The sequence below is a fragment of the Nestor notabilis genome, unplaced genomic scaffold (genome assembly GCF_000696875.1).
Source record: "Nestor notabilis isolate BGI_N333 unplaced genomic scaffold, ASM69687v1 scaffold4839, whole genome shotgun sequence".
In the NCBI taxonomy this organism is placed as follows: domain Eukaryota; kingdom Metazoa; phylum Chordata; class Aves; order Psittaciformes; family Psittacidae; genus Nestor; species Nestor notabilis.
This window is the reverse complement of record NW_009942225.1, coordinates 2,823-15,961: the sequence shown is the minus strand read 5'-3', so window position 1 is coordinate 15,961 and position 13,139 is coordinate 2,823. Positions and strand designations below refer to the sequence as shown.

At 47.6% G+C, this 13,139-nt stretch overlaps 1 protein-coding gene across 1 annotated transcript in view; it reads right to left on the bottom strand.

Annotated features, from left to right (window-relative positions):
• Window positions 1–9,752, bottom strand: part of ADAM9 (ADAM metallopeptidase domain 9) — a gene marked incomplete at its 5' end in the record, with an annotated part of 14,747 nt that extends 4,995 nt beyond the window's left edge. Inside the window, 15 exons of the mRNA XM_010021282.1 lie at window positions 188–371; window positions 1,034–1,139; window positions 1,654–1,849; window positions 2,027–2,119; window positions 2,230–2,401; window positions 2,597–2,730; window positions 3,066–3,147; window positions 4,121–4,290; window positions 4,988–5,059; window positions 5,694–5,759; window positions 6,527–6,716; window positions 7,382–7,458; window positions 7,625–7,703; window positions 8,741–8,805; window positions 9,655–9,752. Of these exons, the coding sequence (XP_010019584.1) occupies window positions 188–371; window positions 1,034–1,139; window positions 1,654–1,849; window positions 2,027–2,119; window positions 2,230–2,401; window positions 2,597–2,730; window positions 3,066–3,147; window positions 4,121–4,290; window positions 4,988–5,059; window positions 5,694–5,759; window positions 6,527–6,716; window positions 7,382–7,458; window positions 7,625–7,703; window positions 8,741–8,805; window positions 9,655–9,752 (1,784 nt within the window). The remainder of the gene's footprint in view (window positions 1–187; window positions 372–1,033; window positions 1,140–1,653; window positions 1,850–2,026; window positions 2,120–2,229; window positions 2,402–2,596; window positions 2,731–3,065; window positions 3,148–4,120; window positions 4,291–4,987; window positions 5,060–5,693; window positions 5,760–6,526; window positions 6,717–7,381; window positions 7,459–7,624; window positions 7,704–8,740; window positions 8,806–9,654) is intronic.
• Window positions 9,753–13,139: the final 3,387 nt, after the last annotated feature.

The window sequence follows — 13,139 nt, the reverse complement described above, 5'->3', positions numbered from 1 at the left end:
TCATTCCAGTCTCCACGCACACACAGTGCAGTGCTGGGAACCAAGGGGCTCACTCAGCTTTGCATTAACTACAGGCATCCAAAAGTTAATGGCCAGAAACATTCCCAAAGCAGCACAGCTGAAAATTGCATTCACATGAAAACCCCGAATTACTACATTAAGAAATCACTTTTTAATTGTTAATTACCTTCCCAGTATCACATTTGGTGCCTTCATTCACCATTCCTGGATCCGGGACATCGGAGCCTAGCTGGAAATCTACACCCCAGCACATGGTGCCTCTAATGGGAGTTTGGATAATGGCAGGCTTAATTCCAAAAACAGGCATCGTTTTCACATTTTCACATTGCAGCTTCCCACACATGGCATTCCTACAACATCAACACAGCAATACTGTAGTAACACTTGAATCTGGTCCGAGAGAAAGATTATCAAGCACTTGTTATGATGTTTTCTTTCTACTGGAAGACACCACTTGAAAATCAAATTGAGGCCAAACACAACTGTGCTGGGCCTCATTTCAGGGCTGCAGGAGTATGGGTTTACCCCTTCTTGCTGTCAGCTGTTGGCATCTTTGCATTAAAGAAAACACGAGGATCTGCTCCTTTTTCTGTACATGAACAGCTCTGGGTAAGAACAACCAGTGACAGGAGATGTGGAGCCCCATGTCTGATGCAGGGATCCCCTGAGGCTACAGAACACGCACAGGAAACCACAGCACGAGCCCAAAAGCTTCAAACCCAGCTACAGAGCAATTGCCTGAACATTCAAATTCATTCCAACTACTGTGTGCAAGAGTCTAAGACACACAATCTAAACCAGAAGCGAAGGAAACCAACAGAGTGTGGAGGCTCCAAGTGCTAATAACAGCTTCAGAAATGAGGATAACACACATCTAAGCTCTCTCACTGTGGTTTCAGATCGATGCGCACGTGTCAGCAGGGTGAGATTATGGGGTAACACATCTCTCCCCAGTGCACCTGCTAGAACACCCCAAACTGGTACTACAGCACCCAAATAAGGATTCTCTCACCAGCTGGAACATTTCTTGTAGTCATGGCCATGGAAACCACAGTTGCCAAATCTGTCACCCTTGGAGTTCACTTCAGCAAAACAGATGTTGGGGGCTGCTTTGGCTTCTGCAAGTAGACAGAGGAACCAAGTCACAGAGGGACAGAAACATCTCATATCATCATGTCTCCTTTACCCAGAGTAATTATCCTGCTACCTGTGATCTCCACGCAGCAGAGAGCTTAAGAACCTGATCGAGACAATAAAGAGGTGAAAATGTCAGCACTACAAGGCTCCAAGTTTTAAAAGAGACAGACAAATAGTCACTTAACATTGAGTCAATTATACCATTTGATATTTCTTCATCAAAATATCATATGTGGATATTTTGTCTTCTTTACAGCCCTATACACTGCACTATAATAGGAATGATTAGTGCCAGAAAATTACTACTTGAATCACCAGCACAGCATTAAATGTAACAAAGGAATCATGTGTGAAGACTAAGCCATAAATGCCACTATTTCAAACCCTCTGCCAAAGCCAGCTGGTCTTTGCTACAGGAAAACAAGTAAGCAGGTTTTAAATGAACTGAGTGTATTCTTTTAGCTATGTCTCCTGTAACATGGTGCCCTTCCTTACTGGAGCCAAAGATATCCTGGCACTGTGCATCATAGTACTGGCAGACCCCGTTGTAGCAATAGGCTTCCTCGTTGTGGCATGGGTGCCCGTTCTGCACAGTGAAGTCTGGCTGGCAGAACTGGGATGTGCCATTGCAGTACTCTGGGAGGTCACACTCATTGCTACTCGCCCGACACTCAGTTCCTCCAGGAAGGAGCTAAAGAGAGAAGAGGAAGAGGAAACGGCATCAGAAAATAGAAACCTTAGAGCAGGCATGAACACTGCACCCGACCCACAATACACCCCCAGGCAAGGGGCACCCACATGGCAATTCCCAGTGCTCTCCTCTTCCCAAGCACTGAGCACTCCCCAGCAACACGGCTGAGCCTCTTACCTGGCAGTTTTTACAGCAGTCACCATAAGCACATGCAGCGCTGGATCGGAGCCTGCAAGTGCCTGGCTCACAGCAAGGGTCACTTTCACATTCCTGAGAACAGAAGTGCAGTGAGCGTCAGGAAACCTCCTCCTCCACCACACAGAGCCTCTCTCCAGCAAGGGGAGCCCTGGCAGCATCTGCAGGACATGCAAGTTACCAACCTTGGGTGAACCACAGTCACATTCCTCCCCAGCATCTACCAGCTTGTTCCCGCAGTACGGGACACTGTAGGTTTCATCAGGCTTGGGAACGTTGAGCAGGCAGCTTCCACCTTTGTTGAGAGTCAGCTTCTCAAAGTCTTCTGCACTGCAGCTGCTGAAGTTCCTCGACCCCCTGCAAGAGGGAACATGCACTTATCTGCACCCTGAGCCAACCCGTAAGTGCTCCCTTACTCTGTAGAACAAAGATAACACTGGCTTTCCCCATGAGCTGCAAGCACAACATGACTCTTTGCAAGAGTACTTTGAGGACAAAAGCAGCCTGTAAGAACTAAGCACAAGGGGAAGGGTGTTTCCACCAGGTACTTACGATGCTCCAGAGCTCATGATGCAACTGCTTGCTCCGCAGTGACAGACACGTTCATCATCGTGGTTCATCCCCAGGTTATGTCCCAGTTCATGAGCCATAATTGATGCAAACATCTGTATACTGATTCTTCCAAACTGCACAACAGCAAACCAGAAGAAAGTGAGTGGGCAGCTTATACTGAGAAAGTCAGTGTTTATTTATGTGCCAAAAAGACACTCGTGTCATTCTGTCTACATCAGCAGAGAAGCCCTGTGCCATGCTTATGAGTGCTGCATGCTGAGGAGAGGGGAGGCTGAGCAAAGGATGCAGATGAGTACAGAGAAGTTGTGATCTAGATATCATGGAAGTGCCAGAAGCAGTTGGGGACCACATAAAAGCCCCCACTAACCACTTCAGCTTTGTTATTAAAGACTCTGGAGTGCAAAGCTCTTATCTCGATCACCTTCACATATCACTACAGATATCTCACCACGTTAATGCCTCCTGCGTGGCTCTTGGAGCACACTGTTCCAACATAGGCCATTCCAGCTGTGCCACCAAACCCCTTCTTCCTGCAGTAACGGGGAGAAAGAGGAGAGGAATCATCCCCATTGTAGAGACACATCAGCGCAGCCCAGAGTGCGTGGCTTCTGCTTGTGGGGAAGGAATGCTGCTTTTCCAGTTCCCAACCATAACAAAGGAACACTGCTAGTGCCTGGGGGTATGAAAGTGCCAGTTCAGCTTCATGGCTCTTATGCTTTTAAATTGAGACAAAAGTTTGCAGGGAAAGTTGGCATCTTCTGTGAGGAGCTGAATGGTCCACCCTTAAAATCATTTGTTTTTGTTGGCTGTTTGCTGCCTTTCTACTACTGCCAAACTCTACCGATTTCTTTCCTTGTCAACTTCCTCCTCATTACTCTCTTGTTTCTACACAAGGGGAAGCATCTCCCCTCTGCCCTTTCCCTGCTTTGGGCAGTGACTTCCTAAGGGCCACGCTATCTACAGAGCAGGAAGTGCACAGGGGCACATGTCCTGGAAGGGCAGAGACAACAGGCCAGGAAGCCCTGTGCTAGCTTAAGGCAGTACAGACAGACAGATCAACATCCATGTCAAAGCTCAAACCACGCAGCCAGCTTCTGGGTACCAGCTGCAGAAAGAAGCTTCTCTCCATTAAAATGCAATGCTCTGCATCAGGTTTATGCCCATTTTCAAGTGGAGGCAGCCCTAGATCGCAAGTCTAACCAGTGTACAACCTGACAAAGGATTATCTGAGCAGCACCTTCATACAATGCAACATACAACATTGCAGAACAAGTTGTTCTTTAGCAAGATAACTCTCAGGGAGGACACTGAATTCAAGGACCATAGAAACCTTCTCAAAAGCCCTTACGCTGACTTGGAAAGTTCTAACAAGTACCCAAACCACAGCAGATTGCACTGATTCTCTGCTGAAATACAGCAGCTACTTTTGGTAGCACAGTACAGCTGAGCAGGCAGGGACAGAAGGAGCTTCTCAGGAGTCAGAGGGAAGGAACTGCCACTCACAGGACAAACTGGGCACTGTCATGTCTCCGGCGCAAAACAAGGTTCTTCTCTCGCCACTGTACAAAGTTTGCCAACACATCACCAGCTCCTCCATCCGTGCTGATGATGTTTTCATACTTCCAGATCTCCAGACCTACCAGCACAATGCGGATGTTCAACATGATGTACATCTGGGGAAGGAAGAAAAGGAGAAATGTATCTGAAGACTTTCAGGTAAGAGCAGTGTCCGGTTTTCTACAGCTTACTGCAAGAACCTACTTCTTCTGGCTGGGTTTGTTGGTTTTTTAGAAGCCAGCACACAGTTCAAACCCCCCGAATGCATTCTCCCGGTGACTCAGACTTTCATTAGCTAAAGAATCAATGCTGAAATGCCACATTGGTCATGCTATATGAAAATCCAAAGCAGAAAAGGAGTCCCTATCCTGACAAACAGCACCAGCTGACACGTCAAATTGAAAGATGTTTCTTCTCTAACTTCACACATCCACAAGATCTGCAATAATTGCAAGAACCTGACTTGTCACTCACTGTTTTGGGGTGCAGGTTGGAAGAGTTCCCTAAACTAACTCAGAAGTATGGTACCTGCAGGTGAATTTAGAGGTGGAAGAGCGCTCAGAGCGATGCACTGTCAGGAAACACCACCATGGTGTTCCTCTGGTGCTCCTCCAGCACCACACTCAGGAGTTCTCTCAAGCTCCAACATCACAGCTGAGGGAACAGCTCTAGCTCCTGGCTTGACAAAACCCCCTATTTCATTCTCACCACAGCAGTATCAGAACAGACTCCAAGGTGGAAGTTGACAGAAGCAAGCAGAGCTGCAGGCTGTTGCACACAGCATCACTCCCACTTAACCCAGCTTTAACTTACACTGTCAAGGAAGTTTGCCAGTTGCACCATGTGTTCTCTTACTTCTGTTTCACTCTTCCCAAAATCTTCAAACTGCAAGACAAAGAAACTTGGTTGTGAAGAGAAGAGATAAAGGCAGGAGTTAGAAAAAGGAACAAAATGGTTAAAGACTAGTAACACAAAAACCATTTTGGCCTTGCTCAAATGTCCTCTCAAAAGTGCTGAGGCCCTGGCACAGATTGCCCAAAGAACTGGTGAATGCTCCATCCCTGGCAGTGTTCAAGGCCAGACTGGACAGAGCCTTGGGTGACTTGGTCTGGTGTGAGGTGCCCCTTCCCGTGGCAGGGGGTTGGAACTGGATGATCTTAAGCTCCTTTCCAACCCAAACCATTCTGTGATTCTATGTTAATCAAGACAGCAGCATCTTCACTGCTATTGCTCAATGTGTCAATATTCAAGAGAAGGCAGCAAAGGCAGGTGTTGCCATGTGTTTTCCTTACACTCTGAGATTCCTTGCTGATAGAAACTCTCCATGTCTGACAGTTCACTGTTTTCCTGAAGACTCCTGCACAGAGCACGTTGATACTTAGATTTAGGTTAGTGCATCTGCATAACCTTGGCTACAGTGTCAGTGTTTTTCCACAATCCATTTGGCAGTAATGAAGACTGAGGGATTTTCAAGCCAGCCCTTGGGGAGAAGGAAGGGAGAGCAACACATAAGCTTTACCTTCTCTTTATCCACAACTATGAACAGCTCCACGTATCTTGTTTGATGGAGGACTGCTCTCTTCATCTGGGGAGAAGAGTTTTAAACAACTTCAGTGTTATTAATTCAAGTGCAAACCAAAAACATAACCCTGACATCATCCAACTTCACGTGATCCAGAGGGTGGTTCAAGGCACACCCAGAGCACAGCATGCCAAGGCTGTAACCAGAGCCCCAAGGTGGAAGCCAATGCAATGACAGTTTCTCTGCAAGTGTTTCACCTTAGAATTCAGCAGCACAAAGATTTCCTGTTTCAAAAGCAAGGGACCTTTCTCCTTTCCACACATACTTAATAAAAGAGCTGAAAGACACTAACAAGCAAATGCCAACAACCTTAAAGTGAAACATGATGCTTTTCACGCTCAAGCTTTTACTGCAGTTGTGCTCCTGTGCAGCCAGGCTTTAAACAACACAGGGACCTCCACACCAAACTCTTCTCCTGATGGTTAGAAGAATGGAATAAACACCATAATATTCTCCTGGCTTCTGATGCAATACTTTTTAATGAGCCTCTCCAATGAGGGCACTGTTCCTGCCCTTAAAAGCCCCACAAAGCTCTGCCCATGAATAATCCAAGCAGCCACTCGCCTCTCGCTGCTATAGGCAGAAGCAGGAAGAAATTGCAACTGCTTTGCTGAAGCAATTGAGTTTCTCAGCAGCATAGGAAGGCCTCAGTCAGAACCCTTTAGGTATGTGCTAAGCCCCAGGAAATCTGATAAGCTGCTTCCATATTCTGAGGTGAACACTCTAAAACTCATTACAGGGGACTGTGGGGAAAACAGCGCAGCACTTACTCGCAGCAGCTGAGTCATAGTGGGATGGTGATTTTCCTCTGTGTGTTCCCTTCCGTGGTCTTCAGCAGTTACTCCACACATTGTGGGCTCTTTCCTCACGTTATCCAATCGATATAAAATATGTTTAGAGCCAGAAGAGGAATCCATGGGCTCAATCCCATAGGTGATGTTGCCAATTGTCACCAAACCCCTAAAATGTGACGGCGGATGAGAAATCCTTGTTAAGCACAGAGGATACTCAACCAGGTTCTTACAGTAAAACAAAGGAACAGCTATTCTTTGGTAGCTAAAGGCACGTCTGTATCTCAGTCCTTGCAAAACAGCTGGCTTCATTTCAGGCCTGACAACAGCCTCTCACTGGATAGAACCTCCACAAATCCAGTACATTAAACACTTCTGCAAGAGTCTGCAACAGCCCAGAAATTAAATCAGAAGCCTTCAGCAGAAATGCTTTAGTTCAAACACACTATTGCCACTCTGGTGACATGGCACCACAAAAAACCAGTGTCCCAAAACCCATGGAAATGAGCCCAGAGCAGAAGAAATTCCCAGTCAAATGTGAAGTGCACACTGGTGTTCCACTCTCCAATTTTGCAATATGCACAGTTCTTTGAAGTGATCACCTCCACAAACCAGCACAAGCCAAATTTGTGTCACAGAACAAGTGATTAAACTGCATCAACCAACTTATTTAATGGTACTGCAAATACCAATTGGAATGGTATTTGGGCAGAGGAGCTGCCCAAAGGCACCCACTGCTGAACACCAGTTCAAAACAGAGCGAGAGCTTTGTTTCAGGCTCAGCAAACACAAGACTCACGTGGCAGCCAGGACACAAAAGAGGAGCTGTGCTACCTGAGCCCCGAGCAAGTGCTGAGTGCAACCACAGAATCCAGGCTCCCCTCCACGTATCCCTGATAATGGCAGTGATCCTACATGGGAAAACAAGGGCACGTTACACATGCATCCCACGGATACCTGCACGCGGTGGAAGGCAGCTCAGCAAAACACACATCTCATTTTGTAATACATGACTCCACGTTGGTGCTCAGTGTTCAAGTCACCTTCAGTAAGGGTATAAAAAGAAAGAAATCCTACCTGGACATCTGGATATTCAGATTGTAACTTTCCCTCCTTGTTATAGGTATAAACTGTGAAATCTTTGGGCAGCAGTTCTCTGTAAGGAAAGGGGAGAAGGAATACTAGAGGAATTTCATGAAATGACTCTAGCAATACAATCCTAATCAAAAGTGTCCCAAACAGGTAAATAGCAGTTAAATAAGGAAAACATTGAAAAGGAAACCCCTCCAAAATTCACAAAGAAAATGGGAATTTCCACAGCAAAATCCAAGCTGTCAGAATGCTGTTAATGAAATCAAATCAACCACCTCACTCCAGATATGCCAAACAAGCCTCAGAACCCATTAAATTGTGCTAAAAGCTTGATTTCGTACAGGAAAAGAAACATTCACAGCCCTCGGCTTGGTGTGTCTGACTTCTCTTCCCCAGCTCCGCAAGGAAGTGCTTTGGGAAAGTCTCCCACAACGAGGAGTGCTGGTCTGCACTGGTGAACCCACTGCTGCTGAATTCCCATGTCTCTGAGGTCAGGGGCTTGGCAAGTGGCAGCTGCAGATCCCCAGGGGCTTGTGCAGTGAAATAGTTCTGTGTCTTTTGACAGTTTAAAGACAGAACTATTTAAAAGGCAGATAAAAGGCCACTTGCCTTTGCCGCGAGCAGCCCTATAAAAGTAAACTCAAGACAGACCACATCTATGTTGTCTGCGAGTTAAGGATATTGTGGGCTTGGATATAAAGTCAGCTTCCTCGTTTATTAATATCCTTGTGCTACTGAGACAGGAAAAAAGAGAACCCTGGAACAATAAACAAACGCCAGAAGAAAGTGAAAATATTGACTTGAAATCCAGCTCAGTTTGTTTCTTTTTAGATGTGAATGGAGAGAGTCACTTCCCCCGTTCCCCAGTTCCCTCTGAGCAAACTGCAGCTTCCTCCACTGAAGGGGATCACCAGGGCTCAGGAGTTCCACACAATTCCTGGCCGGCAGCCGAGGCTGTGGGACTCAATCTGCTTTCACAGAGCTGGTGTGGAACTGCACTCCTCAGAGAGCCTCAAGGGTCAGGGCATGCTACGTGCCAGCTTGAAATGCAGACACACAGATGGAGTTTAATAACCTAAAGAAAAGAAATTCATCACTTACTTGTTCTTTTCTAGATGAATGGTGTATTCTTTTCCCTCTATCTCAATAGCATAGGACACCTTGTCCTGTAGAAAAAAACATGTTGCATTTTACTCATGTTAATGAATAAAACGTTCTTTGAAATCAGAAGGAGCTTGGCAGAAAACACTCTGTGAGCTCCATTACCACTCCTGCAGCATTCAGAGCACCACTGTCACCTCCTGCAGCTCGGGGCCAGGCTGTGCTGCTGACCTTAGGTACAGCTGAGTTGCTGGAGAAGCAGCTACTAAATGTAGGGTTATATAGTCTCCCCTCAAATCTCACAGTGAAGAATGTGCACAGGTCACAAGTTCAGGTCTCCCGTTTGCAGCAGAGAAAAAGGTGCAAGGAAGAGATATCAACATAAATCCCTGGTTCCTGCTGTCACCCCAGCACTGGTCCCTTGTCTCCCTTGAGCACACAAAAGGACCACCATGTCCATGCACTGGAACTGCCAGGTACTGAGCTAACTGCACCAGACAAGGAAAAGCCACGTGTGGGTGAGCCTGAAACCTATTTCATAATTGTCCCTACCTCCAGAACCTGGCATCCCTTCCTGTGTAACTGGGGAAAAGTCACATGAAGGAAGAAGCTGTTCCAAAATAGCTTTGTGGTTTTCTTACTCCTTGTTTCTAAGACTTCCACAGAAAAACCCTTAGTTACAGCTGGAAAAGGACAACACAGTTCTATCACTGAACATTCACAGTGAGCCAGTACCCCCACAGCCTTGTGTTAGCCAAGGGCTGCACACAGCAACCAGGGTCCTCACGCGTCCTTTTGTAAGGATGGATATTGGTTTGCAGCTAGATGAGCCCAACAGGGTTTTGTGAGAATTCAGGTCAGTTTTGGGTGGATATGAGGAAGTAGATGCTAAACTGAAGGTGTTTTTAAGGTACCTGTACTGAGGAGACATTGAAAGCCTCTCGCCGTTCTCTTCCTAACCTCTGTGGGATTACAACTTCGTAGGAAGACAACAGAGAAACCTGCTGGAAACCTGGAAAGCAGAACAGAAACACTGGCTGAACAAACAAGGAGGGCAAGGCACAAGGAAGAAAATGCTATTTCTCCCCTGTGAGGGTGCTGAGGCGCTGGCACAGGGTGCCCAGAGAAGCCGTGGCTGCCCCATCCCTGGCAGTGTTCAAGGCCAGGTTGGACACAGGGGCTTGGAGCAACCTGCTCCAGTGGAAGGGGTCCCTGCACATGGCAGAGGGTTGGAGCTGGATGAGCTTTAAGGGCCCTTCCAACACAAACCAGTCTATGATTCAGACCCAAACAGAAAAAGCCAAAGGCCTTGATGCTCGCAGAGGAAACCTCAAAGGAAAAGGATGCTTGAATTGCCTTGTGGAAGGCTGGAGAAAACACCACACAAACAGCAGAGAAGACACCAAATTTCCCAGCAGGTTTCAAAGTGAAAGCTTCACATTCCAGTTACTGTCTCCCAAGTGCCTCTTGCACCCACCATCACTTTTCATTAATCAGAGCATTTAACAAAGCAGGCCAGCACAGAGACCTTGCTCAAGGACACACAGGAAGACAGTGTCAAACCAGGCATCCTGTGCTGGGAAGCTGCAGAACCAGCCCCACACCAGCCCCTCTGGATCCGCTCCCAGGGGCTCCGGCAGCTCCTCACGCAGCAGCACAAAGCTCAGCTCAGCATCACACCCTTGCCCATCACAGCCAAAGCCTGACACGAGGCCAGTGCTACTCATCATGTTCTTAGAGAGCTCTTAAGGACCTTCTTAAATCAAGCAAAACACACGCAACGATGCAGATCACTTTATAAATGACTTGCATGTGCAACACCAGAGATCCCCTGAACCAAACACAAGCCTTTGGTCCAAGTTTCCTTTATAAGGCAGCAGTTTCTGCAAGCAACTGTCTCAGTGTGGAATCCCTAATAAACTGCATGTGTAAATGACTTTTCCCATCCTGTGCCTGGCTGCCAGGGAAGCAGGAGCTCGGTCGCAGGGATTGCAGGAGGGATTGAGAGCAACGGCTTTAATAGCTCATGGCGATGGAATCAGTGAGCTCATCAGAGCAGCCTGAGCTTCTGACCTGAAGGGAGGGGGAAGGGAACAGTTCTCCTCCTCATCACCCTCCAGAAACAACCACCATGCATTAGGGGTTGGTGAGAGGGTGCTGAGCTTCTGAGAGCCTCCAGAGAGGCACTGAGATACCGCATTCATTTAAAACCCAGCCACCTCCCCACTGATATCCCCCAAGAGCAAGCGAAAGCAGTCAGGTGGCTCTCAACTTCTCTCCCATCACATACACATCCATTTGGAGATCATGGCTGCATTGCAGTGCACCTCCTCCTAACACAGCAGTTCTGTCACACAGGCATAGGCAGAGCTGTGTTGTTTCTCCAGAGGTAACACCGTACACTTGCTGCAGCAGAAGCTTCATTAATTACAGTGATTGTTGGAAAGAAAAAGGTATTAAAAAAGCTGAGATAAACTTCTTCATGTTCACAGGCTACAGAAAGTCCGTGTCAACACCTCCTTGGCCTGAAAAGCAGGGTGGGAAGAGCTGCTTCCTTCCCTGCATGAACCACCAAGAGCACAGACTCAGCAAACTGCTGCTCGATGTTTGCCACTTCCAATGACACGTTCGACTCACAGCCAGCCCCAAGTTCCTCCACGTCACTGCTCTGCACTTGTTCCCCCCCAGGAAGCACCTCTGTGAGCAGGGATGTGACACTGGAGTTGTGGAGGCTCTCTCAGGACATGCGCTGCAGGGGCAGGGGTGCTCGGAAAGCAGCGCGCTTCCCCAAAAGCAGCTTGGAAGCATGAGACAAAGGAGTGAATCATCCGATGGAGCAAGCAGGACTGGGAGGGATTTCTGGGAAGAGGGTAACAGTGCGAGGCTTCCTCTCAGAGGAACAGCACCAAGAGTGAGGCTTTCAACCACGGAATGTCCCCTGCTCACTGCATTGCCCTCCCTCCTTGCACTACCCCCAGTGTGGGAGGTGACTGCAGGTACAATGCCTTGTTCTGCCCTTCGCTGTGGGCACAATTCATCATCATCATCAGAGGAGGGTGTGTTGGTCTTGATTAACAAAGTGCTTCCTATTATAACCAGCTAAAACGTAAGGGTAGGAAGGCACCACCTCGTTTCCCAGTGGAACTAAAAGGAGAGAAGCAGCCACACGTTACAAGCTCAAACTTACTGCAAATAGCTCTGCCTTTAACTGCCAGATCTCTTTCCTCTTCTGGCACAAACATCCTTCCCTCCCTCGTGTTTCAGTACATGATCAAAAGGATAACCAGCCCCTGCTGTACAGAGGGGTTTGTTTTGTGGGGTTCTTGCAGGGATCAAACCGGCTGGAAGCGCAGCACCCCCAGGACACCAGCACCGTTCCTGCAGGGATCACTGCACACCAGCCCTCGCTTTCTAAAGAGCCCCTTTCCAAGCTGACTGCCCCAGACAACATTTCATGCATCATCAGCAACCCTCAAAGAGGGCACTGGACTCGTTAATCGAAAATCTAATGAAAGGGACAAGTGCAACAAAGCAGAAATGAGAACATGCAAGAGACAACCCTGCTCCTAAACCTTCCCCCCACGAGGGCTGGTTAGGAAGGGACAGGCCTTTCTCCTGCCAAGAAACACAAATCTGGAGATAGGTCCCTAAGCCAGCACCCTCGTCCCAGCTCCTGTTAGTGACAGACACGTTCAGACCTTCCCTCACCCTGGGAATTGAGACACACTCGCCCTGACCCAATTAGCACAGGCAGAATTCCCACAAGGACAAGGCCATCTGCAGCTACCACAGCAGCGGAGGAAAATGCTGGGTTCCAGCGTGATGTGAAGGCATCAGCAGATGTGTTCCTGCAACCACATCCCTGTTAACATGCTACCTGCCAAGCACGACAGTTACCACCCTTAGGAATTCATCTGGATATTTCGGTCCGAAGTAGAGGTGGTTTAACTCGTAGCAGTTAAGGGAAGGCAGAAGTGACAGCAAGAAAACAACCCAGATGGATACTCAGCTGTTGTCCACGTAAGATGTTTGAAGATACTCACATTCTCTTTTCCTATACCTTGTGTTTTGTAGCTTTTTCTCCACCTCTTTGGAGAAACTCCATTGCAATGCCACACGCATGGTTCTCAAACACAGCAGTTTGCAACAGATGCAGCCAGACTTCTTGTACTTGCACACTTCCTGCCCTGGCCAAGGCTGCTCCGAGCTGCACTTCCATGTCCCCACCACAAACGTGCTTCTTATCATTCATTCCTGTGTCTAACAATAGTGGAGATTGTACTTCCAAGGAGAAAAACACAATTACATCCACTATATTTATCTTGTCCCATTAAAGACTGCCTTTAATTACCAAGTATTGGAGGCAACTGGGAAGATGTGACTCATCTTCCCTTCCCCG